Source organism: Lagenorhynchus albirostris, chromosome 9 (assembly GCF_949774975.1).
Source record: "Lagenorhynchus albirostris chromosome 9, mLagAlb1.1, whole genome shotgun sequence".
Classification (NCBI taxonomy): Eukaryota; Metazoa; Chordata; class Mammalia; order Artiodactyla; family Delphinidae; genus Lagenorhynchus; species Lagenorhynchus albirostris.
In genome coordinates this window covers 69,288,437-69,314,472 of record NC_083103.1, presented here as the reverse complement: position 1 = coordinate 69,314,472, position 26,036 = coordinate 69,288,437, and the positions used below count along the sequence as shown (strand labels likewise).

Below are 26,036 nucleotides of genomic sequence, written 5' to 3'. Positions count from 1 at the left end.
CTCTCACGGAGATCAAAATGGCGCTTCGCGGGTCGCCACTTCCCACCTCTCACTCTCTTCCTGGAGTCAAATTGTTATCGCGAGACTTCGGTCTCCCTATTAGCTGGGGCACGCAGCCCGCCCATCCTTTTCTCCAGCGCGGTAATAGAGGTTGGTGGTTCTTAAGTTGTTGGAGTGAGGGGGGATTCCGGAGGTTGCTGAATGCGGACTTCCTAGGGAGGGGTGGTGGGTATCTGGTACGCAGCTGAGGCCCATGCCGAGCCGGCGCTGGTTGGTGCAAGTTGTCTGCCCTTTCGACAGGTAGGAAAGAGGACGGGGGCTTCCGGGCCTTGTGGGCGGGGGAGGGTTTCCTCTTGTAGCTTTACCCAGGCCCCTGCGTGGCATATCGGGGTCCAGCCGCGGAAGTCAGTCCCCGAAGGCGGAGGGCTCGTGGTTTTTGTGGACTTCGGGCCTAGTGGCTTTACTGCGGCCCACAGTACACGATTATAGCATGGGCGTGGTCCGTTGTCTGGCATGTAGATGTTAAAATGTGGTACATACAATACACATTTTCTGAATTAATAGGGGTTAAGTGCGAGGTAACCATTGCTGACGCCGTTCTTCTTGTACGAGGTTAGGCGCTTCCTGGAGACGCTCGCCCCAAAATCGCACAAAGTGCTGAAGGGGAATTGTTAGAGCCAGTGAAGGGCACTATTGCCATGTGCTTCTCGCAGAATCTCGGAATAGGAAGCCACACTTCGTAGGAATGCTTTCTAGTTTCCGAAAAAGAGGTTTTGAGTCAACTTTAATTTTGATAATACGCTCTGATTTTTTTTTTTTAATCTCAAGTATACTATCAGTGCCATTGGATCCACTTGTTGAATTTCTTTTTGGGCAGTTATTTCGTGACTTATTTCTTAGATTTTGCATTTTAGAAAACTACGATAAAACATCATGAAATTACCAGGAGTCCGTTGGATATTTTGCGAATCTGAGAGCTTTGTGACCTTATTGGCTTCCTATGTTCGAAGTATATTGTTCTTGTAGGATTTCTTTCATCGTTGCTCATTTGTCATTGCCAAGAATGCTAAAGACTAAGAACAATATACAAATAGGAAGAATGATGGCATCCCCGATAAGGGAGATGGAAAAGTAAAATTAGACATTATCTTTTTTTTAAATTTTGTCCAAACTATTGTATCTAAGGAGATTACAACAGTGCCCTTTGTCTTTTTTTTTATTATTATTTGTAAGCCTTTCATCGAAAAGCTTGAGAATTCAGAACTTTTGTATTAGTACCCATTAACAGCAAATTCCAGACAGGAGTTTGGATAGAGGTAGTTAAGTCCTGCTGATTATTTTCCCGGGTATACTGAGGCCATACTCCACCTTCTGGCTTTGTATGCAAAAGATTTTCATACTAGTTCCCAACTGATGTTGAAAAATGGCTTTTTGGCCGTTGTATGGCTAAGGGTAAAATTACATTTTTTAGTGTTGCGGAAAGCTGTATGATACTTTCGTTGGAAATTACAATACTCTTCTGGAATCTAACATTGGATAGATTAAGGAGGCAAAACTGAAAGAGAACTTGTGAATAAAATCTCTAGATTTTAGGATAGACCTGAAATGACAGTTCCTACATGAAAATATTAAAAGCCTTGTATGTGATTTTTGCCTTAATTTATGTGTAATTAAGTTACATAATTGTCACAATGACATCAACATTTTCACTACTCTGATACTAGCTGTTTGCATTTATTCAGGGAAACAACATCACATTTACTGAATTTTGGTCAGAAATCTGTTTAAATCAAAGGACAATTGACAACAAATTGGAGAGGGGCTTGGAAAACACATACCAGGAATGGATTCTATCAACTATGCAATGGCATCTGACTCAGCTGTGGAAATTGAGAATCAAAGGTAAGTGCTTTCCTTTTTTTTAAATAACAATCACCAGATTTTTCTGGAAAAGAGACTAGATGGTAATTTTACTGTATTTGAATTACCGGGAAAGCATAAATCATTGTAGATAATGAGTGGTGGTAATGGTAATTTTCATGCATTAGAACAGAAAAGGAAAACCTGGTTTGCACAGGCCTTTGAAGTTTTAACTACTTATAATCGTGGGACACATCGTTAACTAAGGGAAACAGGAGTATATTCTCCGGGCCAAACTGCTATCTTCCTCATTAAATCATCCTCATTTTATAAGAAGAAAATGGATATCAGTAGGGAATCTTGTTTTAAAATCAACTTGTTCCTATATTCCACGTTATCAGGGATGCTGGCTTATGTATATGATGAGAGGTATCTAGTCCTAATTGTTGTTGATCTCACTGGGAAAAACAAATGAGCATTTCTAGTATACTCACTACATCTCTCCGCTAGGATACTCTTGTTTTATTTAGAGGAGGCTTTGTCTTAGTTTAGCCTCTAGCAGTGAACAAGGCTGCCTTTGTGGAACTTACATAAAGGAAGATGATTTTTTGGCTAAGTGCTATGGCACATGGCATTATGGGCCACTTGTGGTAGAGTGGTCAGAGCTAAGTGATTGGCTAGTACTGAGCCCATCTTTTAAAAAATTACTTTGAACATGTTTTTCTGCTTTGATTTGTAAAAGAAAAGTATATTACTGGTAATAAACAGTAATATAAGAGGGTACAATTACTCTTTCCCTGTTTTCTAGTGATAACTCTTCCTCTGGTAGCAGCTTATTTAAAACTCAGTGTGTTCCTATCCCACCTAAAAGGAGGCAAAGAAACCCTATTAGAAAATTTGTTCACACACCTGAAAGTACTCAAGCAAGAGATTCATCTAGTGACTCATCTATAGAGCCAAGACCATTGACTTTAAAAGCTATTTTTGAAAGATTCAAAAAAAAGAAACGTAAAAAGAGGAAATACAAGCCAACGGGAAGATCAAGGGGAAGACCAAAAGGAAGGAGAAACACTAGAAGCTCACAAATAAATAAGAAACAATTTAAAGACAAAGGATCTGGCTTCCCATTTTTAGAATCAGAAAATGGAAGAAAACCATTACCTTGGAGAAAAATTTTAACCTTTGAGGTGAGTCTTTATATATGCTGATGCACATAGCTTAAAATGTCTGAAATGAGTTGTTGGTCGCTTTTAGGATTTAGATGTACCTGGAACATACAGTCTTCAACTTTTATAATCTCTATACTGACTATACTGCCGCTTAAATGCCATCCCCCTCCTTCAGCTCAAAGTTCACTTGGACTTCTGGGTGGAATCTTGCACTGGTAACACAGGGTGAATGTACCTGTATATGAAGTGCTCTAAGGCTGATTTTATACCTTGATCTTATCATGTCAGGGCTGTAAACACCATTCCTAAAACTCAAATGCCCAGTTGTTTTATAGTAACCGAAGTGAAACCCACACCTGCCTTTCATGTTCAGTGGCTTTAGGATTTCATTTTATTCAGATATTTCAATTTCTGACAGAATTACCAGACAAATAACGCCAGTACTTAGCAGTAGACTCTGAAATATTTGAGATAAGTAATTGCATAATTTGTAGTCACTTGTTCTAGAATCTGATTTATTGGAAAGGATTAATACTCATTAATCTCTTTATGTTTTAAGGTGATTAAAATAGACAGTTCTCTGCATTAAAAAATATCTTAAGTAATGCCCAAACGATACAAGATTTATGCTTGTTTTTCTTGGTACTAACTTTGATAACTTGCTAGGTAGAACAGTGAATTGATACACGTGATCTCCATATGGCAGAGTAGTTAAATCAAGATCACTAAGGACCTTGTTATGGGGATCCTTGTCATTTAGGAACATAGGCATTTGCTGAGTGGAAGAAATTTTTTTTAAGTCCTTGACTTAAAATATGGTGTTTTTGGTACATAGCAAGCAGTGGCAAGAGGATTTTTTAACTACCTTGAAAAACTGAAGTATGAATACCATCTCAAGGAATCCTTGAAACAAATGAATGTTGGTGAAGATTTAGAAAAAGAAGACTTTGATAGTCGTAGATACAGATACTTGGATGATGATGGATCTATCTCTCCTATTGAAGAGTCAGCGTAAGTTCTATCATGGATTGGAATAATTTTGGACATAGGTTTTATAAGATTAAGTGCTTTTAAATTTTAATGTTGGTCCATATGCTATCAGTTTGTTTATACGTTGATTTAATAGTGATGTGAACACATAAAATATTAATAGACTTAACTGGTATTGCTGTTTCAGTTGTGTGTCATGACAGTATACTACTCATTGGGTTATAAAAGATTTGTCATCTGAGTGATACACTTTTTTTTAAACTATTGGAGTATAATTGCTTTACATGGTATGTTTCTGCTTTATAACAATTGAATCAGTTATATATATACATTGAGTGATATGCTTTTAATATTGCAGAGCAGAGGAGGAGATTGCAACAAATCTTGAACATGATGAATGTGATATTAAATTGGTGGTAAGTGACAATTTTATCCCACTTCATTTTGGGAGGACAGCTGTTGACAAAGGGAGAATTTTATCCTGTTGTGTTACTATCTGTATTTAAGTTTTGAAAGGTTCAGTGCCCTTGGTGCAGGAAATGCAAGAATAAAAATAAGAATTTTATGGATAATTGGTGAGAACATGAATTATCAATACTATATCAGTAAAAACAATACTGTTGTGAGTTTTCATGTGTGGTGTTGCTACTAGGATATCAGATGAGAAAAGCAGCAGAAGTTAATTTGGATTTTTAACATCCAGATGTAGTATCCAGGTTATTTTAAGTAACCTAGAGTTTAGTTATATGTAATTACGTGGTAAAGTTTCAGTTATTGCTTAGTATTGTTATTTCTTATGCAGGAGGATAATTATTTCATAATAAGTTCTGAAATACCAAAGAAGAAGAATGTATATTTGGAACAAGAGGAATATACTGAAGAAGCTGCATTGCCTAAAAAGAGAGCATCAAAATCCAAAAAACACTGGACAGAGGACAGAATGGCCTGAAAATAGATAGGATTATGACTACCAGACAAGGTAAACAGAATAGAGAAAAAGGAACTTTATAGAAAGAAAAGATGATAAATGTGAATACATATGCCAGCCTTATGATAAAAAAGAACCTTGTAAGAAAATAAAAAGAATAAACAAATTTATAAAACTCCTGAAGTAGTAATTATAAGAAAAATAATTAAAACAGTGAGATTATGTAGAAAAAACATTGAGGCTGTTACAGCAGATATAATCACTTCGCCCAAAAATAAACAACGTCCTACTGTTTTTGCATATGGTGGTGTATTTCTGGGTAAGAGAACTTAAAGGTGCCATTTGAGCTTTGAATCAAAGAAATAAGATTGTAATCCTGAAAAGAAAATCTTAGTTGCAATAACCACTAATGATTGACAGCAATAACCACTAATGATAATTCTCCTTAGAGTACCTGCAACTCCATTTTTATTTTTTTCAGAGAAATTTAGTGTGAAATGCCTATTAATGTAATAAGTTAATATTTTCTTTTCCTAAAACTACCTATAATATTTCAACTATCATTTTCATCACCACTGTATGTTGCAGATTATGCCACTCTATATACTTCATTTTACCATAGCACTTGTGTTTGTTTTTGTTTAATTTGTGGACAAAGACTTCTAGACAGGTGCACAAATAAATCCTCTTTTGCAACCCAGAGCTCATTGTTCAGTATGAGTTTTGATACAGATAAGAAGGAACATGATACCTAAGAGAGTCAAGTGATGGGGGTGTATTGATAAACATAAAGATTGCTTCCAGGACTATAGAGCTGATAATTTCCCTCATCTTAAGCTTTTAAATTATCAGCTGTATTGATTTAGTACTCTAATTTTAACATTGACATGAAACAAAGATGGCTTCTTTTTTTAGGCTTTTTTATCTTGATCAGAGTGTCTGGATAATCTAAAAAGGTATGTCTTATGCTTTAGGTGAGTTTGGGTCCAATTTGTGTAAATGTGATAAATTGTCAGAATTTAAAACCTCCATAGGTTTCATTATTGAAAGGCATTTTTGCCAATTTTAAATTTCTGTTCATAATGTAATTTCAGAAAATGAATCTCAGGATTGACATGCTTTATAGTGACATTGTGCCAGTTTCACTTCGCTTGAATGAAAGGGTCCCAGAACTCTAAATTAGGCAGTTGTAGTCAGAATCTTGGATATTCCTGCTTCAAGCATACACAACATATTTTTAATCTCCCCGCACCCCTATACAATATTTTTTAAAAGTTTATTGAAGTATAGTTGATCTACAATATTAGTTTCTGCTGTGCAACAGAGACTCAGTTATACATATATTTCTATTATGATTTATCACAGGATATTGAATATAGTTCCCTGTGTTATGTAGTAAGACCTTGTTTATCTGTACTTATATATATAAGTAGTTTGCATCTGCTAATCCCAGACTCCCAGTCCATCCTTCCCCCACATCCCCCTCCTTGGCAAACACAAGTCTGTTCTCTATGAGGCTGTTTGTTTCATAGATGTGTTCATTCGTGTGGTTTTAGATTCCACAAAGAAGTGATATCCTATGGTATTTGTATTTCTATTTTTGATTTACTTTGCTTAGTATGATAATCTCTAGGTCCATCCATGTTGCTGCAGATGGCATTATTTCATGCTTTTTCATGGCTGAGTACTAATCCATTTGTGTGTATATGTGTGTGTGTGTGTGTGTACGTACGTGTACCACATCTTTATCCGAGTAATAATCCACTGTGTGTGTGTGTGTGTGTGTGTACATACGTACGTACCACATCTTTATCCATCTCTTGATGGACATTTAGGTTGCTTCCACGTCCTGGCTACTGTAAACGGCATTGCAATGCATGTATCCTCTCAAACCATGTTTTTCTCTGGATATATGCCCAGGAGTGGGATTGCTAGATCATATGGTAGCTCTATTTTCAGTTTGAGGAACTGCCGTACTGTTTTCCATACTGGCTGTACCAGTTCACATTCCCACCAACAGTGTAGGGGGGTGTTCCTTTTTCTCCAACACCCTCTCCAGCATGTATTATTTGTAGACTTTTTGATGATGGCCATTCTTACTGGTGTGAGGTAATACTTCATTATATTTACATTTCTAATAATCGGTAATGATGAGCATTTTTTTATGTGCCTATGTGTATGCTTTCTTTGGAGAAATGTCTATTTAGGTCTTCTGCCAATTTTTTGATTGGGTGGTTTTTTTGTTATGGAATTGTACTATCCAATAGTTTTATTTTTATTTTTTAAATTTTCTGGCCATGGTGCTACTCTTTATATACTTAATTACATATGGACTGAACATGTTTACTAAACACGTCGTATGTTTTCAAGTTCTTCCTTCCCTTCAAATTTTGGTTTACCAAAATTTACGTTCTGCTATTAATTCACCCTCACGTGATGTGAAGAATCCCCAAATAACTTTTTTCTTAAAAACCTCATGGCCTAAATGAGATGAAATGTTGCTCCTAAAGATTATTTTATTTAATGTTATGCATGTTAATATGCTGAATGATTTAATAATTATAATTTTGATTTAATCTGACCTTTGTTATTTAGATTTGCAAAAGGGATATATTTTTCATACACTTGTTTGGCCAGTGCATTCTTTTATTTTTGGCGGCACCGAGTGGATTGCAGATCTTAGTTCCCAGACCAGGGATCGAACCCATGCCACCTGCAGTGGAAGCATTGGAGTCCTAACCACTGTACGCCAGGGAAGTCCCTACAGTGTTTTTAATGAATGCATAATCTAAAATGAGGTAGAAGATTTAAAAGTATAATGCTAGAAATGACTACACAGGACACAAAATTTCATGAATCTGAATGATATAAAGTTTAATTAAATACACCCAATTTGTCTTCAACGATTCCCCAATCGTCAGAACATCAGCCACATTAACATTTTTCTGTATTTTTATAATTGATATCAACTAATGAGAAAATGCTTTATATAGTTCTTAAATTAAGGCAAAAATTCAAAGTAAAAATTTTGCAGTAATCCGGGAATTGCATAGGCAAAATACATTGCAGTAATGAAGTTCTTAAAATCAAGCTTAAATTTATATGTGGAACTCTTCGTTTGGTTCATGTATAATAGCTAATAAGTACTTTGCATATTTTTACCTGTTAATATAATGCTATCTTTTCTAAGCATTGTAAAAATACCTACCATGTGACTAATTCATGGGATGATTTCCTTAAATTTCTTAAAACATCCTTTGTGATGTCTGTTACTGCACAGTTTTGAACGTATCTAAGAGACTGGAGCTCTTTCAAATAATTGTTCTCTTGTGGACTTGTTTATATTTTTTAAAACGCAAGCAGTGGTTGAGGTCTATCCCGATGGGGCTTTTTCTGTAAACCTACATCGTTGGAAACGCCTCATAGATTAACTGTGTGGTTTCCTTTACTCATAGAACTACCTGTTAGATCTGTGGGAAAGAACTACAAGACAGAGCTGCCAAGTAAACTATGAAAAACCTAACGAACTTTTTATCTTAGGTATTGGCATATCCCAATGATCTGTACTGTTCTAGGGTGTGATGGCTTAGGTAAGTATTAATCAGTGACAGTGTAATTTGTGCGGGGGTAGTGGGGGGACCATTCCAGTTCAGATGATGAATTTAACCGTTCAACTGCTGAATGATAGACATGAACTAAAACTTAATTCTGATAGAGCTGAGTATGCTTAATATCTAAATATTTTAAGTTATATATTGAGGTTTTAATTTTTAATCACATGAGTATGGTATCCATCTTTTATTTGATATTTTATTTGCAGGAGTGAATATGATTTGAACCTAATACATTTTTAGAGGTAAGTGGAATATTTAATTTCTATTCAAATTAAGGATTCAGAAGTTCTGAAAAGAATGTAAATTTTGAGTATAGCATTCCATTACTGTTGTGACTGCTAGTTAATTAGGTATAAAACAATTATCAGGATTTCGGCCAAAAATACTGCTGTAATATTTGTGTTTACAGAATTGGAAAAAATGAAGAGACAGCACTGACACGTAAATATGTATAATCGGATAGTTTCCTATGTAAGTTCTATAGGTATAGAGAGGGTAAAGGTAGCAATGGCTACGTTTATAGTTTAAAATGGAGTTAATGTAGTTGTCTCATTGGAATGACAAATAAACACGTTATAAGAACTTAAATTTTTAGAGATGTGTGAAGATATTTCTCAGATAGTAACATTACAAACTTGAGGTTGAGGGTTTTTTCTGGTTCAGTCATAATTGCACTGCATGGTATCTGCATTCAGCAGTTTGTTCCTGCTGAGTGTTCAAAGGACAGTGCAATATAAATTCAGTATTTGGCATCGTTGGTTTTCTTGGCTTTGTGCATGTTAGACCTGGTATTTCTACTGATACAGTATTCCTATAGTTTCTCATACTGTTCAGTTTGACAGTCTTCAGTAGTAACTAATACTATTTTTCTAGGATGTCAAATTCAGAACCAGGCAGCTCCATCTCCTGACCCTAAACATGTAAGGATTTCTATTTCTGTTGCTTCTAGTAGCTTTCCTTCATTGATAGCAGTTAGCAAAACAGCAGAACTTCTACACAAGTGCAGAAGCCTTTTGCACAGTGTATATATAAGCTTGAGAGAAATGTTTATAAGGCCTCATACAGTTGAAAATGGGCACTGTTGTTCATGGTGCCCGTAAATTGTTAATGTGGCTACATTGAGAACACAGGTTTTGCTTCCATCACTGTAATTTCATTGCGGTGGTGACAATGAGACCTGCAACATTTTTTTTTTTTTTGCTAGGCTCATGAGTAAAGATTGGATATAACAAGGCTTTTCAGTATTAGAAAAGATGAAGGGATAAATAGCAACATACTTGCTATATTTAATTTCTAGGGTCCTAAAGTAAATCACTTGAGGAAATTGGATCCCAAAGATTACAGGTATGATTTTAATTCATTTTTTCCCCTTGTATTTAATGAAAAAGACTATGATGTTAAAAAGGCCATTAGTTGTTTTACTATTTACCAGTAATGTATGATGTCATGATGATGGCAAAATGTTCAACTGCTCTGAATGGGCTGAATGAAAATAGCCTTTCTGAACATCCATCTTACATAAAGCTGTATTTTAAATGAAAGCTCTAAGATAAAAGTTGCCTGAAACATGCATGTTTGGAAACAATCAGCTAAATTTAGGTGTGAATGAAAATGCAACCTAATCAGTCCCAGTTGCCATTACAATCTTTTTCTGTAGGTGGGGAATTTTGAAGTGTGTCCATATTTCATTGGAGATCAAAGAAGCCTAACTAAAAGAATTGTGGTAAGTAATTATTTTTATTTTACCACACCAAATTATTTGTCAGGCTTTAATGGTCATTACCAAGGCTTTTAGAATGCAGTTTCTCATTTGCTGTGGACATGACCATAAAAAAAGTTTCCCACTAGGTTTTATTTCTGCTACTTTGTAGCATTCAGCCTGTTGGGAACATTTTATTATTATTTACTTGTATTTCCATTGCCTAGGTCAGCACTGTTCCAGTATAAATAGAACACAAGCCATTTTTTTCTAATTGGATTTTACAATACTGATGCATGGGTAGTGACTATTATATTGAACAAGTTGTGCCTAGATTGCTGGAGTTCTTTGTTTAATCCTGGGCTTTTAGTTTATTACATTACAGGTTGCCTGGTTACTAAAGGAGGGGAGGCTGGCTTACATGAGCACCTCTGAAAATGGACCCTTATCTTTATATTTGTTATACAGGGCTGACTCATATGATAACTTCTTTTTGAAAGGTATGTACACATTAAAGAAAATAATTTTATAGGTCATTTCAAAGAGGGCTGATGGGACCACATCCAGGAGCTCTTTACGCTGTGACCAAAGACTGAGTTCTCCACTGGATATAATAGTAACTTGATAGTGCTATGTTTTCCAGATGGAGATACAAGCCACTCATACCCATGGTTAGTGATGTGGGAAAGTAATTTAAATATCTTCCAACTTTAACCAGTGTCTACTCTCTTCTTCAGGGCTATTTTATCTTGAAGATTTATGAGTTTGGAGGAACTAAGGTGATTGGCAGTGGAAAGAATCAGAACGTGTGGAATTCCTTAAAAATTTATTGACTTAAATAACTTTGTGTTACACATAATGAAAAAAACCCTTTACACTTTGTGTGGAAAAGTCAGCATATATTCTTGGCTCGAAGTTTCTCTAATGTTTTCTGTGGAGGGAATAATAACGTTTATCAGTTGTAGTTCTGATGTGCCTTAGACATGAAAAATTGGCGGGGGGGGGGGGAGTGGCTGCTCACCTTATGAAATTCTTTTGCCCTTGCTCTGTTTTGGGCATATGCGTCTTGCTTTGCTTTCTCTTCCTTTTGCTTTTTCACTTCAGGTAACTGATGGTATAATCTGCAAGAAATTTATATGGAATTAAAGACAGACACTTAAGCTATGTGAATTCATAGATCTTCATATATCCACATACATACCTTAGAGCCCTTTGGTGCATATGGGCTTGTGCAGTCTTTCTGTCTTCAGGAAGAGACACTCTAACCTTGTTCACACCCTTTAGGTGACTGACAAATGAACCTGAGCGGAGAACAGGTCATTTAATATATATGTAATGCCAGATTCGCTTTGAAAACTGATGTGGAGAGTATACCTGTGGGTTTCTCCTTTACTATTTTGGTTTGAGAACTTCCAGAGACACGAATTTTATTCCTTATTTCTTTCTGTCTCTGTGAGGATCTCTCCATAAATGCTTTTTTTCTTTTCATAAATGCTTCTTGTAAGCTCCCTGGAGTAGCTGTAAACTTTGAAAGGGTTTCTGTTTAAAAAAAAAAAAATCGAGGCTATATGTCAGCAATATACAAATGTGTGGTGTTTCTGCTCAAGTAGGGGGAACCCCACTGGCCCCTGGGCTCACTAATCTGATGCTCGGGGCATACATACCTGCACACACAGCTGGTTTCTCCACAGGATGTTCTGATGCAGCTGGACAATCTGAGTTTTGTGTTTCTGACAGAAGAGGCAGAAATTCACTCACCTAATTGTGAGAAAGTCACAGACTTTACCACTTTACCTCACTGTACAGATTCACAGCAAAGGTTCTAAACTTTACCCATTCTAAACCCTAGGTCTTTTGGAACTGCCTTTCTAGAAAGTTCAATTGTCAGCTTGTCCACTGTGAGCACATTCATACATGATTCTAATGTAAGAAATGCCATGTAGAAAGCTAAGTAAAACTATCCTTTTCTATTCCCTAATCCTCAACTATGGGTTGCTGTATAAAATGAGAGCTATGAAATTTACCTGAAAACAGCTCTTTGCCTCATTTTCTCTCTTTTCTTCTAGAGTTAAGTTTGCAAAATCCATTTCAGCAATACTGATATCACTGTTGCTTATCAATGTAAGTTCTGGTTCTTCCATTATACCATGGCCACATTCTGTCTCCTGTACAGTAAAATTAAAAGGGAAACAGTATTCAAAAATCATAGTCTCAAAAACACTCAGAATGTGAAAAATATGTACATTATGGAAGAAGAACAGGTTCTTCAACTAAGGATAATGGAGAAGACAAACTACTCCGTGGGTTACAGAGCCAAGTGCCTGCTGACTGGGGGCTGTGCAGAACAGTGTGTGTATCCCCTACCTATCTGAATGGACCACCAGGGAAGTCCCTAGACCACACTTTATTAAGGCAAAACCCTTTCAATACTGAACAAGAATTTACAAAAAAAAAAATCCAAAAGCTGCCAAGTCAGTCAGCTTATTTTTTGCTTATCTGTGGAGGGACAAACAGTACTAGAAGGTAAGCTGAAACCAAGTAGATTAATCCAGTGCAGCACAGTGAAGTTCAACACTATGTGCTGAAGCATAGGCTGAGCCGCCATTTTTCAGGAAAGCTGGAGAAAAGAAATGCGAACTGGGAAGATCTGTAAAATTCAGAGGAAGGTCAAATTTTAAAAATTTGCTTTCTCATTTCATTGGAGATTTCTAATGATTATGAGATTGACTATATCTCATATAGTAGCTCTGTTGCATCTCTTGCAATTTTGTTTAAAAAGTCTGAAAATGAAACCAAAAATTACATACAACACAGATTTCACTTACCCAGATTGGAATAGAGTTCTGTAGTGAAAAGGATCCAGAGCTTACAAAGAGCGCTGACTGTGCTTGTTGAGTTTGGTTTCCTATGATTGTTGGAGTTTCTGCAGTAGTTGAATCCTCAAGACATTTTTCGTTCTGAACAGTGACTGAATGTGGTGTCTGAATTGAAGTTCTTACGCATAATTGTGGATTTATATTTAAAACGTCACAGGTTTCTTTATCATCAGTGAGCCCTTGACCTTGTAACACTGTACCAACTCCTCTTTCTGATAGTTCTTCAAAGCCCAGTCTTTCTTTTACTGAGCACTCACTAGAGGCAGAACCACATGGAGTGCTATGCTGTAGGTTTAACTGATGAAATACATTAGCCTCACCAGATGAACTGAAGACTGAACTTTGCAAATTTCCTACAGAGAGCTGGAAATGAACACTTTTTTGCTTGTTTTGTAATATTTCATTCTGTTCAGAGGAAGAGTATTGATTTTCCGCCCCTTGGGAAGAATCTCTTGCTTCAATGCTGCTAAAAATACTTGGTAAGTCAGCATGCTGGCTTTCTTGTGAAGAAAATTCTGGCAGAAGTTGTTGAAAAGATTGTTCAGACCCTATAAGAAATCAGTTGATCGTAATTATATGTTGTAAAAACTTCGATAGAGATACAGTCTCTAATAGTTGCTGAGAACATTGCAAATAATAAAGTCAGGTTACTTAAAATTTTAGGAATGAAAACTGATATACATAGACGTGAATAGAAGGTTAAAGGATGTCACAGAGATATTCGAATAACTACTGCTCACGCCATGTATTTTCTGCTATAATAGTTAAAGGAACTATGACTATTAAACACAAGGGCTTTCCCCCCCATAACAGAATACTGACTTTATAACAGAAAGACAAACATGCATGTGCATCTCATATATGTTGTGATGTGTGCATATATATAAAATTTGTATAAAAAGTTTTAGAAGGATACTTAAACTGATAACTGTAAGGGTTGAGGTAGGGAAGTTGAGCAAGAGGCAGCACTTTTTATCAAAATAAAATGCAAACACTATATATTACTTCTGTTATTTAAATAAATATACAGAGAAACTGGTGAGGAGTGGAGACAAACCAAGAGCTACTAGGTACAATTTCCAAGGAAAATTGATATAAATAAACAACGATGAAAAACTACTGAGCTTTATTTAACTTTTTTGAACTTCTACATACCTTCAATAACATTTTCTGTAGCAAAACTCTGAGCTTCCTCATGAGCCCAGTTAGGGTCAGGCTGCTGGTTCACGCTGGTGTTAAGAGAAGAATGCAGGCTGGTCCTCAGTGCTGTAAAAGAAGCTGTACTTTTGGGTGACAGACTAGAACGGAGGCTTTCACAGGAGGAATGTGACCTCTGATGGAAGACAACCGGGAAAGGCTGAAATATTAGTATTTACTATGTTGAATCAATCTTTTATGTTTCTTTGATATTATTCTTCCTTAATTACCACTTTACTACCACATAAACCACTTGCTTATTCAAACCCAATTCTTTCACTTTAGTAAATATGAAACAGACTTTTTGTTTAGAAAACAAATTGTGAATTAACAAGACAGAGTTCAGAATATGTTCAGAATATATCATTTTCTGATAAGCAGGAACTATGCAGAGCTGCCTGGAAATAGAAAGACCCAGGTTTGAATCTTAGCTCCTTTATTGTATAGGAAGAGACTTTAAATTTTGCAAAATTCTGTTTACCTGACTGTTTAAGACTGAATTCCATTAAAGTAACCCCACCCCCCGAAACCCTGAAGACAAGTTTTTTTTGTTTTTTTTGTGTTTTGCGGGCCTCTCACTGTTTTGGCCTCTCCCGTGGCGGAGCACAGGCTCCGGACGCGCAGGCTCAGCGGCCATGGCTCACGGGCCCAGCCTCTCCGCGGCACGTGGGATCTTCCCGGACCGGAGCGCAAACCCGTGTCCCCAGCATCGGCAGGCGGACTCTCAACCACTGTGCCAGCAGGGAAGCCCGACAAGTTTCTATGGGTCATCATAGCTGGAGATAAAACTATCGGGACAAAATTCTAATGCACCTGTTTTCAATCTTGGTTCTGCATTATAATCACTGTATCTGACCATTCCTAGGGATTCTGATTTAACTGGTCTGAGGTACAGTCTGGGCACTGGTATCTAAAAGCTTACCAGATGATTTTAATTGGCAGCCAAGGCTAAGAAGCATTGTTCTGTTCTAACAGAAGAAAAGACAGTTTTTGGAAATTCACTGCAAAGAAGCATCTACTTTATTATACCTGGTAAAAGTTTTTGCTGTCTTGAGAAATCCCAGAGAAAGATGATGACGAATCAAAATCTGGATGTGGTTCTAAGGGTTTAAACAGCTGACGATGCAAATTTGGAAAACTGTGCTCCAGTTCTGGAAAGTCAAAGTCAACTGTTGGAATTTTAAGGAAAAAGGACACTTATTTTAAAAATGAAGCCTAGAAAAGTAGTACTAAGAACATACTCATAAAGGTTATTTTAAGATAACTCCAATTCAACAAAATTACTTGCATTTTTTTCATTACCTGCAGGTGCTTTCAAATTAAGTCCTGCCGTTATCTCTCATGTACAGAAGGGGCAGGTGGTGGCAGTGGTTTGACCAGAACCTTTGACAAATGCAAGTTTCCATTTCTACTAGCCTCAAGGTCTTTATGGGGTTAGTTAGGAGTAAGATGCCATCACGGTCACTGCTTTGTTACAGTAAGCTTTGTTATTCTCAATTAGCTCATTTCAGAATCAATGATTTGAAAAAAAGAAGAAAAGCTCACTGTACTGAGTGTTGCCACAGGCCAGACACTGCACTTTATGTGCATTATCCCAAACACCCCTCCTTCCACTAGAGACAAGAGTAAGCTGCCTGTGGTTTCACAGTTAGGAAACGGTCAAGAGGTCTGATTTCTGAGTTCTTGTGCTCAGTATTGGCAATACTGAGCTACTGTAGTTAACTTTGCAAAGGTGAAGGAAGATCTGCTCATCTCTTCTACACTGTCTCAGTCAGTTTCCAAAGCCCCTCTCTCACTAAGTGCTCTCCTCAGCATTTTCCATGTTATAACTGCTACAGCAAGCCATCAAAACACAAAGCTCAATCACTACTTTCAACTAAAAAGGATGAAAGGTTAAAAGTTAAAAACACTTAGTTTACGTGAAAGTATTTGTTCACAAATAATTTTACCCTGCAAGTGTGTTTTTTCAGTCATCAAAATTGCTTCATTTATGTACTTGTCTATCATCTGCTGAATGTGTGTCTGACCAGATGTAAATGTTTCCAATGCAGGTAAAAGAGGTTTAAGGGAGTCCTGAGGGTCCTGTCTTTGATAAATAACTTGTGTTGAAGGAACTACAGAACTTAAAACATTTGTTTCCTCTTCTTTACTGGTGGGAGATTCTTGTTCCCTCTGGTCCACAAGCTCTGAAAACGACTCTGAAAATTGGGTTTAATGAAAATATTTAGTGTCTGGGTACTTCCTTTGAGACAGATTTTAGCAGAGAGGCATAGCAATACACATCCACAAGGAATCAGTGCAGCCAAGAAATGTGCTCCGTAGATTCCCACCAACATTAGCAGACCCTCCTCAACATGCTACTGGAGATCGGCAGAGTGTCTCTGCGTCTGCAGCCCCGTGATTTCAATCACGATTAGAATGTCATACTGTCCAATATTCTAAAGGCATGATTACTTCTGAGATTTAAAGAACAATCCCTCTCAGCACCTTGTGAAAAGCAATGTTGGCTCTCACCGCTGTACTGCAGTGCAACTGGTGCTTCTCTTTCAATTTATTTATAAACATTCTGATATTCTTACCTGTAAGGCTCAAATCTGGGTTTTCATAACTTAAAAAGCTCCCAGTAGAAACAGTTATTGAAGATAATGGCTCATGATAAATTTCTTGTGTTTCAGCCTAAAAATTAAGGAGAACATTAGGCCACAATGTAGGAAGTAATATCTAGAAAAAACCCAAATCACCAACATTAGCAGTTATTTATTCTGAGCTCAGATCAAGTGTAGAAACCTTCATAGTTATAAAGGTCCGTAGTAAAACCTTTTCATCATTGCTCAGAACTGATCAGCCTTTCATACACACACCCCCAGCCCACTCTCACTCCCCCATCAATAAGTCCTCAGTTATCCACTGTCACCTTTACACACACACACACACACACACACACACACACACCCTTATTGTTTTAAATTATTCTTTTGCTTCTCAGAACTATAGAGATCATGCATCAGGTAGACTAAGAGGTCTTCTGATGCTCAGATTTGGCTGTTTTCATCACTGATCCACTCCAGTAAGAGCAGATCTCAGAGAACATGGACTTTAATATTCCACAACTTCTGTAAACTAAAAAGACAACAGGAAGCCAAGCAACTCTAACAATGCAGTACACATCAAGACATGACTAACCTTATCATCTGGCTTCACATTTGGACCCAGGTACGTATGGTCTTCTTCCTCTGCAGCATAACTTAATACTGCATGACTCTCAACCGCAGCCTCACTGACCTTGACTAAAATGAGGAAGGAGGGGGAAGGTCTGGATTATGACAAATCAAATTTTTAGCACCAGAGGGCATAATTTCCTGCTTTTCTACAATTTTCTTTCATATTTTGCTTTGTAGAGCTGCCTTATCTTAGACCAAAAAGAAAAAAAAAACTCATATTATTATTCATTAAAAGCATTTAGGACTTCCCTGGTGGCACAGTGGTTAAGAATCCACCTGCCAATGCAGGGGACACGGGTTCGAGCCCTGGTCTGGGAAGATCCCACATGCCTCGGAGCAACTAAGCCCGTGTGCCACAACTACTGAGCCTGCACTCTAGAGCCCATGAGCCACAACTACTGAAGCCTGTGCGCCTAGAGCCCGTGCTCTGCAACAAGAGAAACCACCGTGATGAGAAGCCCGCACACTGCAACGAAGAGTAGCCCCCACTCGCCGCAACTAGAGAAAGCCCGCGCGCAGCAACGAAGACCCAATGCAGCCAAAAAAAACCAAAATAAATTAACTAATTAAAAAAAATTTATAGTTAGCACAATATAATTTTTCATGGAAAACTGTAGTTGTCATTATTATTCTATGAATAAAACCCTTTAGAAAAGAGCCAGTATAATGGGAAACGCTTTTGTCATTAATTTTAACTGAAGAAGGAAGAATATTCAATTATAAGTACAGTGTGATCTCAAAGGTGAGACAAATGCACATAAAAAAGACAAAAACACCAAGTGCATCCAGTGGTTGCTTGAGAATGGTAGGACAAGGAGGAATTCTGCTTCTTTATAACTTGCAGTGCTGTCTAAAATCACAATGAGCATACACTGCTTTTATTATGAATTATCATTCCTAATTACACTTGACATATTAAAAATACGTAAAAATTATACTTTCTGTCTCACTATTAGTAATCAGGGTATTCTGAGTTAGTTTTTCTCTTACTCCCAATAGTCAACATTTGTGAGAAAGCCGGCCAAGGCATATGGTCATCTGTGGCTCTGAAATAGAATAAAATTAAAACTGCTCTGCCAAATATAAACTAAAATTTCTGTCTCATTATCCCCATGATATTATTAAAAGAGATCATGAACATTAAAAGTATGTTTCTTAGATGTTTGTGTAAGAAATATTTTCCAAGAGGTAACCCAGGACACATACACATGCACACATATGTATCTGTGTGTAGATACATATATTTATTCATAAAATGATATCTATATTATGGATAATAAAGTAAAAACAGCAAATATCAAATATTATATTTAAATATAATTTGTTTTTAAATACAATTTTTTACCCTCTCCTAGTTCAATTAAAAATATATTACTGTGATACAACTGATTTAACCATTAAACTGTTTTTTTTGCGGTACGTGGGCCTCTCACTGTCGTGGCCTCTCCCGTTGCAGAGCACAGGCTCCGGACGCGCAGGCTCAGCGGCCACGGCTCACGGGCCTAGCCGCTCCGCGGCATGTGGGATCTTCCCAGACCGGGGCACGAACCAGTGTCCCCTCCATCGGCAGGTGGACTCTCAACCACTGCGCCACCAGGGAAGCCCTAAACTGTTATTTGGTTGCTTCTTTACACACTAAAATTTTAAGTGAAGAAAGTAAGAGATGGTGAAACTTTATAGTGAGTTTTTATTTTTTCTTAAGCAGCTCATTTCAAAAGCCAGTTGTGAGATGAGAAATTACGGGTTCACCATTTCGTAATCACAGTCTTATAACTGTTATTATCTGTAACAAACCAAGGAAGATTCCCCCAGAGGAGGGTGACCAGGAGGTGACCAGTAGCACTTGGGTAGTGATAAGAATTGAAAAATAAAAATAAGGGAAAGAAGTAAGGTCAGAGTTAAATAAACTTCAGTGAAACTGCAGTTTTGTGAAGGTGTTAAATGAGGGGAGAAAAGTCTGAACATGTCTGAACATAGACAAAACCATGAATACCATCCAAACCACTAAAATGACCTATCGAAGGGCTTCCCTGGTGGCACAGTGGTTGAGAGTCCACCTGCCGATGCAGGGGACACGGGTTCGTGCCCCGGTCCGGGAAGATCCCACATGCCGTGGAGCAGCTGGGCCCGTGAGCCATGGCCGCTGAGCCTGCACGTCCGGAGCCTGTGCTCCGCAACTGGAGAGGCCACAACAGTGAGAAGCCCGCGTACCGGAAAAAAAAAAAAAAAAAAAAAGACCTATCATCTCCTTATCCTGGCTAACATGAGTGACTGCTGCTTAATCAAGTACAGCTTTACTTAGCCTAACTCCATTATTCCTACCTCTTAGGGAAGAATTTTGTAGGTATCCAGTAACAGGATCACCCTGGCTTCCTGATAATATCCAATACTAACAAACAAAGCCCTATTTCAAAATACTTAAACCCTCCTCAAAATCACCTAATAAAGCCCAAATCTTATAGTAAGTCCCTTCTAATACCCTCTCACTAATTCATTGGCCTCATGGTTCCCCACAGTGTGCATTCTCCCTCACTACAAGTCAAAGCACCCAGCTTTCTTCAATTACATGTGTGTTCTTGGTAGTCTTTGGCTAGAGGACATTGACAGGTAGAATAAAAAGGAATGCAAGTATTCACTGGCTAAATCTAAAAAAATGGTAATGGTTTTTATTTTAAAATGTCAAAAACTACAATTCATTGGAAATTATATTTTGTAGTTATTTCAATCTCCAATCAAAAAAGGAGAAGCTAAAGTCAATTTTTCTACAAACCCTCAAAAAGAAAATAGGTCTTGCTCATCTCTCATTGTATTAAACTCTAGATACAACTAAGATAACAATTATCCAAGTATATGTGACAGCTAAAATAGAAAGAAATCTGGTTAGAAAAGGCAACTACTTAAAAGGTGCTTTAGAACTAATGAAGCAGTACTGGAACTATGCTTTGCAGGGTCAATATTATACATATAAAATAGCTTGTTATAAATATGCACAAATTCAAAAGCGAGAAAATTAACATCAGTTGTCTGGGTGGCAGAATTAAGTGATTTAAAGTTTTTTCCTTGTAACTTATTCCTTAATACTTTCCAAATATTTAAAACTAAACATAAAATAGCTCGTTTAGAATGCCACAGATAGAACTTTTAAAAGATAATACTCAGTAGTATTTAATTAAATGTGGATTGTTACAAATAGGCTTAAACACAAAATGTGTAGAGTTTGCCAACTGTAAAAACCTCATACCCTTACATACCTCCTACTAACATTTACTTATTTAGTGAAACAATTTAAAAGTGTAATTAATTATTCTCTAAATAAACTTCACTTCCCTCATTCAACTTTTTGTGTACAGAAATAATATAGGCTTCTTATGGAAAAATAATTTCACATTATGTAAACATATGAAATAGAAGTGTGAAACCCAACCTCCAACAAAGATTAACCCATACCTAAACTTTGGTGATTCTTATTCCAGACAGTTTTCAAATGCATGAACACAGACTTTTCTCCCCTCATTTTTAACACCTTCACAAAACTGCAGTTTCACTGAAGTTATTTACCATTTTTCATTACAAATAACACTACAATAACTATCTTTTGTCCACATATTCTTATGCACAGCAATTACAGTTTCAACTTCTTTCTCTCTTACCTGCTTTATCAGAGTCATCACCACAGATGCTCTCCTGGGCAACTGGGTGAAGATGACCAAATGGATCACAGTCCAGGGGGCTCCCAAGAAAACTCTGTTCTCGGCTTACTGAGACCCTCAGTGGGTCTCTGTCTTGGTAAAAGTCTGGTTTACCTGGGAGGGAAAAAAAATTGACTCACTGGATTTCCACTTACGTTTCTAGTTAAAACTAAAATGGCAATTTAGATTATGGGTAAAAACCTAAACTCTTAAAGACTTAATCAGTGTAGCAAGAAAATAGTAACTGCTTGACTTTCACACAGCCTTTAATTATTTCAATTCAATTTTACTAAGTTTTTAACGAAACTCCTACTTCCTAATGATAGAAAATGCTTCAGTACTGACTAATCACAGGAAAAATGCCTGGAAAAATTATTAACCATTAAGTTTTATAAGGAATAATATGCATTCATAACATAAAGTTCAAAAACAGCTACAGCTAATCTGTGGTATTAGAGATCAAGATAGGGGTTTACCCTGGGGAGAAGAGGAGGAAGAGTAATTGTGAGAGTACGAGGGAAGAGTTTATGGAGTTCTCTAACATTCCAGTTCCTGACCTGGATGGTGTTTACCTGAGGGTGATTATCAAAGTAATAATCACTGAAATAAATACTTATGACTGAAATAAACACTCATGAAACAAAGAAAGGAGTGGGAGACACTCAGAAGTAGAAGCTAATTTACTGTGCAGAACCCCAGAAAAACTTGGGAATTAAAGGCAAGAGGTATTACAAAAGGAAGGTGTGAATCAGGGAACTGAAAACAGGAGAATGTTTAAAAACATGTACATGGAAAAGATCCCTCCCATCACCTGAGATTCCTATCTCTCAACATCATCCCCAGAGAAGACTAAAGGCTTATCCTCTAGAGAAACTGAATCCTATACACTCTGCAATCAAATTTATAGCAGACTCTCAAACTGGTAAAGTGTCAAAGGATTACCTTTCTAAGGGGAAAGGTGCAGTAGTTGACAGGATTTGGACCTGTGTGGGGAAACCCCAATGGATTTCTAGTCTATCGTCTTAACCACTTGGCCACAACTACATGAATCCAATACACTCTGAATTTAGGGGGATCAGGCACTGAAAGGGGCAAAGGTGGAGGGAAGAAAAAGAATGCCATAAGGAAATCAAAGGTACTAAAAGAAAGTTTGCACCCTCAACTCAGATCCCCCCAGGTCTGGCTCCATAAGAGCAACAGCTAGGCTTGTATCAAACTTGGAGGATCTTTCTTTGGAGAAACTAAACTGTAAATTGCTCAGGGGAAAGAACCACAGATACTAAGCTGAGGGTCCTCAAGGAAAAGCCACATTTTCCAGTGAAATCCAGAAGTAAATAAGGTCCCCACCTATAGAATTTCCAATTAGCCATTCAGTGTTCCGCTCAAATATGCAAGATATTAGAGAAAAGCCTCTAAAATTTCAGACAGAAAAAAAAAAGGAAGAACCCAGACAAACAGAGAAAATACAGGACCCCAAACAAGCAAAAACCTATAAATATTCAAAGTAGGCAGTATTTTGCATCCATGAAATAAGAGCAGGATGCTACAAAAAGAAAATACCAGAAAGGAGGGCAAGCTTTTAGAAACTATACTTTGAGAGCCAAATAAAAATTCCTAAGAAATGTTACAAGAAAAAGCTGAGAAAATTCTCCCAGAAAGTAAAGCCTAAAGAAATAAGACTATAGGGAAGAAATAAGACTACAGGGACTTCCCTAGTGGTCCAGTGGGTAGGACTCCATGCTCCCAATGCAGGGGGTCTGCGTTAGGAACTAGATCCTGCATGCATGCCACAACTAAGAGTTCGCATGCTGCAACTAAGGAGTCCACAGGCCACAACTAAAAAAAAAAGATAAAGACCCAGCGAAGCCAAAAAAAAAAATAAGTAGAATACAGAGAAGAAAATTGGAATATTATAGCTCAGTGTTTCTCAATATTAACTTTATCATCACCCACCTAAGGAGCCCTTTCAAGACTTCTTTCCTAATTGCCTCCTGACTCCATGAAACTTAATAACTATATATACTGTATATCTTTTTTTTTTTAATACTGTATATCTTTTTATGTACATTTGTGCTTTGGTACATAAAGAGTAAGACTTTTTCATCTCCCTGAGAAGCAATTTTCATCCCCTTTGGGGACAACAATAACCTTGTTAAGAATGTATCATCCAATATCGCACTAAAAGATGTTCTCACAAACAGAGAAAATGATGTGATCTCAAATTATTTTAGCAGTGTTTAATATTTGGCTTAATTTTTGCTAAAATCCATTGCCAACTACAGAAGTAAATACAAGAAGAAACACCTAGGAGACTTGAAAAGTGACTGTGTCTGGTGAGTAGCATCAAGGGGTGGGGGTGGGGGTGTAGGGGCAGAAAGAAATGCTGTTTCATGTTGTAACCTTTTAGCACTATTTGCCTATAATATTTTGACTAAAAGTATTACCCAAAGAAGTGTGATGAAGGCTATGATGAAAGCTCCTAAAGAGCACATGAGAGGGATGCCTGACAGCTCATGGAAAGTTTATGCCACACAAGTGGCACTTACCTCACCCCTGAAGGGAGAGAGTGAGACCATGAAGGGCCTTATGGGTGAAGCTAGGAACTTAAGACTTCATTTAGACTTATTCCTCCAGTCAAAGGGAAACGAATGAAGAATTTAAACATGGAGCAATAGAGGCAGATTACTCTGAGTACACCATGGGAAAATGAATGACAGTAATGCTAGACTGGAAACAGGGAGACATGGGGAGTTGTAGCAGCCCTTCAAGAAAGAAATGACAGCCTGAATTAAAAGAGTGGTAGTGGGAATAGAAACAAATGGAGAGATTCCAGAGTTGATCAACTAGAATTGAGAAGAACTGGTAGTCTGTAGGTGTCGCAGAGGTATAGACAAGGAAACAGTCAAGACTTACATCTGGGTTCTTTTCATTGAAAAAAGCCTGAAGGATAAGGAGGTGGAGGTGAGGGAATATATAGCTTTCCCTTTTAGATAGGTTATTTTTGCAGTCTCATACACAACTCATTAAATTATAGGAATCAATGGTCGGAATTTCCCAATGCTCATTCTGAGTTAGGGAAAGCACCAATCAATTCCTGAACAGTTGTGTTTACCAAATAGTGCAAAATGAAGAAAAGCTTCCAAAGCCTAGTAATAAATAGAATCATTACTTTGTTATAATTTCCATAAGACATAAGGAGAAAGTAAAAAGGGGAATGATTCTTAAGAGTTATTCTGAATCTCTACTTTCTTAAACTCTTTTAGCCTGAAACAAAGGTACAATATTTTATGGCTTTAAGACCAAAATAGCTAATATTAACATTACATTTCTAAGTACCTTTCTACTGACAAAGTTATTTTCCCCCTTAAAAAAGAATTTGCTTTGGGCTTCCCTGGTGGCGCAGTGGTTGGGAGTCCACCTGCCAATGCGGGGGATGCAGGTTCGTGCCCCGGTCCGGGAGGATCCCACATGCCGTGGAGCGGCTGGGCCTGTGGGCCATGACCGCTGGGCCTGCGCGTCCGGAGCCTGTGCTCCGCAATGGAAGAGGCCACGGCGGTGAGGGGCCCGTGTACCGCAAAAAAAAAAAAAAAAAGAATTTGCTTTGATAGATTTGATCAAGAGAATTATCTGGTTGAGTCTGAAATCTAGAAATAATTATAAAATGAAAATAGGGCTATTTACTAAGGATCGCAGGGAGGAATTTTTCTAGATAATTGAATCTAGGAAGAAGTACAGTGAAGAAACATACATGTTACAACTGCTCTTAAAGCCAGGATCTTAAGCACCATGATTATCCTGTGAAAGATACAGGAAAAGAGCAGTGAAGGTACTGAAGTGAAAGAGCAACAAGGCAGAAGAGAAAAAACTGGGTTATATCCTAGAGAAACTGGTTTAGAAAGGAAGCAGAGGGAAGCAAAAGTGTCAGAATAATGGATAGCAAAGAATTTTTGTCTACTATCAATTGCTTTTCCTCATATATAAAGAAACTAGTTACCTAATGACATATTTCTTTAAGTCCACATTTTAAATACTGTTTGTAGAAACCATTTTTTCCCCTTCATGAGTACTCATAGTCTAAGTTTCCTCAACAACAAAATATTTAGCATCCTGAAAAAACTGTAGAAAACTGGCAAATATTAAAAAATCATATTTTATCAAACCATCTGTTTACCTAGTATAGAAGTTCTGCCACTTGCTGGTGATTCTACCTCTTGTATGGCACTAAGTTCATGTTGGTTCAAGTCCAATCCACCTTTAACTTTTGCTACAGGTGGTTTTGAGGATTTCCCACCCAGTTCTTTGTCCTGATGCTCCCCTATCAAGTCAAAGACAAAGTTAGGCACAATACAAATCTGTTAACGAAACAAACTTCTTCAACCGGCAAGTTGCAGGAGGTTAAAATAAAGAATCATCATCAGGATAATCAGTACAATAAAATGCAATTATCTTACCACTTTGCTGGGCATTACTATCTTCTGAAAGGAGCTGATTATCATCACAGTTTCTCCTGCCTGCAGTACCAATGTTTTCCTGATTGTCTTTGGCTAGATCTTGGAGATGAACAAGGCATTCTCTGAGCTTCTTAGTTTCAAAATCATTTTCAACTGTGGGCTTACTTGTCTGAAAAAGTAGACAGACAAGGGTGGGGATGACACAAAATGAAGATCATGTGAAGAAGTCATTAGATTTATATCTCTCTTCTTCAGTTAGAACATCAACCACATGAACAGCTCCATCAACCACATTATTACAATTTTATCTATAGATAAAAAATGAGAAGTACTTCTAATATT

The 26,036-nt window shown here is 37.3% G+C and overlaps 2 protein-coding genes and 11 non-coding genes across 22 annotated transcripts in view; 9 read left to right on the top strand and 4 right to left on the bottom strand.

Annotated features, from left to right (window-relative positions):
- Positions 1–2: 2 nt before the first annotated feature.
- Positions 3–11,151, top strand: TAF1D (TATA-box binding protein associated factor, RNA polymerase I subunit D). Its single transcript, XM_060160221.1, is given in 11 exon segments — positions 3–150; positions 1,743–1,902; positions 2,669–3,047; positions 3,865–4,040; positions 4,378–4,435; positions 4,822–4,944; positions 4,947–4,998; positions 9,435–9,481; positions 9,859–9,905; positions 10,219–10,284; positions 10,729–11,151. Coding segments are annotated over 9 exon segments (993 nt in total). The 5' UTR covers positions 3–150; positions 1,743–1,843; the 3' UTR covers positions 10,271–10,284; positions 10,729–11,151.
- LOC132526618 (small nucleolar RNA SNORA40) lies at positions 5,568–5,694 on the top strand. The gene has a single exon (XR_009542611.1). It is a non-coding gene; the product is annotated as a small nucleolar RNA SNORA40 (small nucleolar RNA).
- LOC132526611 (small nucleolar RNA SNORA18) lies at positions 8,313–8,443 on the top strand. The gene has a single exon (XR_009542605.1). It is a non-coding gene; the product is annotated as a small nucleolar RNA SNORA18 (small nucleolar RNA).
- Positions 8,595–8,664, top strand: LOC132526624 (small nucleolar RNA SNORD5). Its single transcript, XR_009542616.1, has one exon. It is a non-coding gene; the product is annotated as a small nucleolar RNA SNORD5 (small nucleolar RNA).
- Positions 9,232–9,369, top strand: LOC132526601 (small nucleolar RNA SNORA8). Its single transcript, XR_009542595.1, has one exon. It is a non-coding gene; the product is annotated as a small nucleolar RNA SNORA8 (small nucleolar RNA).
- On the top strand, positions 9,615–9,749 carry LOC132526606 (small nucleolar RNA SNORA1). Its single transcript, XR_009542600.1, has one exon. It is a non-coding gene; the product is annotated as a small nucleolar RNA SNORA1 (small nucleolar RNA).
- LOC132526600 (small nucleolar RNA Z40) lies at positions 10,001–10,072 on the top strand. The gene has a single exon (XR_009542594.1). It is a non-coding gene; the product is annotated as a small nucleolar RNA Z40 (small nucleolar RNA).
- On the top strand, positions 10,335–10,455 carry LOC132526609 (small nucleolar RNA SNORA32). The gene has a single exon (XR_009542603.1). It is a non-coding gene; the product is annotated as a small nucleolar RNA SNORA32 (small nucleolar RNA).
- Positions 10,791–10,917, top strand: LOC132526605 (small nucleolar RNA SNORA25). The gene has a single exon (XR_009542599.1). It is a non-coding gene; the product is annotated as a small nucleolar RNA SNORA25 (small nucleolar RNA).
- CEP295 (centrosomal protein 295) overlaps positions 11,070–26,036 on the bottom strand; it is a 48,271-nt gene continuing 33,304 nt past the window's right edge. For 5 of the 10 annotated variants that reach the window (XM_060160210.1, XM_060160211.1, XM_060160216.1 and 2 more), the window contains 15 exons: positions 25,695–25,863; positions 25,415–25,558; positions 21,205–21,357; positions 17,517–17,620; positions 16,913–17,009; positions 16,283–16,531; positions 15,363–15,502; positions 14,292–14,493; positions 13,086–13,684; positions 12,285–12,425; positions 11,925–12,018; positions 11,635–11,799; positions 11,462–11,561; positions 11,282–11,381; positions 11,070–11,191 (listed from right to left, as the gene is read on the bottom strand). In XM_060160210.1, the coding sequence (XP_060016193.1) occupies positions 11,153–11,191; positions 11,282–11,381; positions 11,462–11,561; positions 11,635–11,799; positions 11,925–12,018; positions 12,285–12,425; positions 13,086–13,684; positions 14,292–14,493; positions 15,363–15,502; positions 16,283–16,531; positions 16,913–17,009; positions 17,517–17,620; positions 21,205–21,357; positions 25,415–25,558; positions 25,695–25,863 (2,496 nt within the window). In that variant the 3' untranslated portion in view covers positions 11,070–11,152. Of the gene's footprint in view, positions 11,192–11,281; positions 11,382–11,461; positions 11,562–11,634; positions 11,800–11,924; positions 12,019–12,284; positions 12,426–13,085; positions 13,685–14,291; positions 14,494–15,362; positions 15,503–16,282; positions 16,532–16,912; positions 17,010–17,516; positions 17,621–21,204; positions 21,358–25,414; positions 25,559–25,694; positions 25,864–26,036 lie in introns of those variants that run through there. The other 5 variants (XM_060160214.1, XM_060160212.1, XM_060160215.1 and 2 more) reach the window with 5 other exon arrangements.
- Positions 17,097–17,166, bottom strand: LOC132526614 (small nucleolar RNA U2-30). The gene has a single exon (XR_009542607.1). It is a non-coding gene; the product is annotated as a small nucleolar RNA U2-30 (small nucleolar RNA).
- Positions 17,314–17,393, bottom strand: LOC132526615 (small nucleolar RNA U2-19). The gene has a single exon (XR_009542608.1). It is a non-coding gene; the product is annotated as a small nucleolar RNA U2-19 (small nucleolar RNA).
- TRNAS-AGA (transfer RNA serine (anticodon AGA)) lies at positions 22,206–22,287 on the bottom strand. Its single transcript has one exon. It is a non-coding gene; the product is annotated as a tRNA-Ser (tRNA).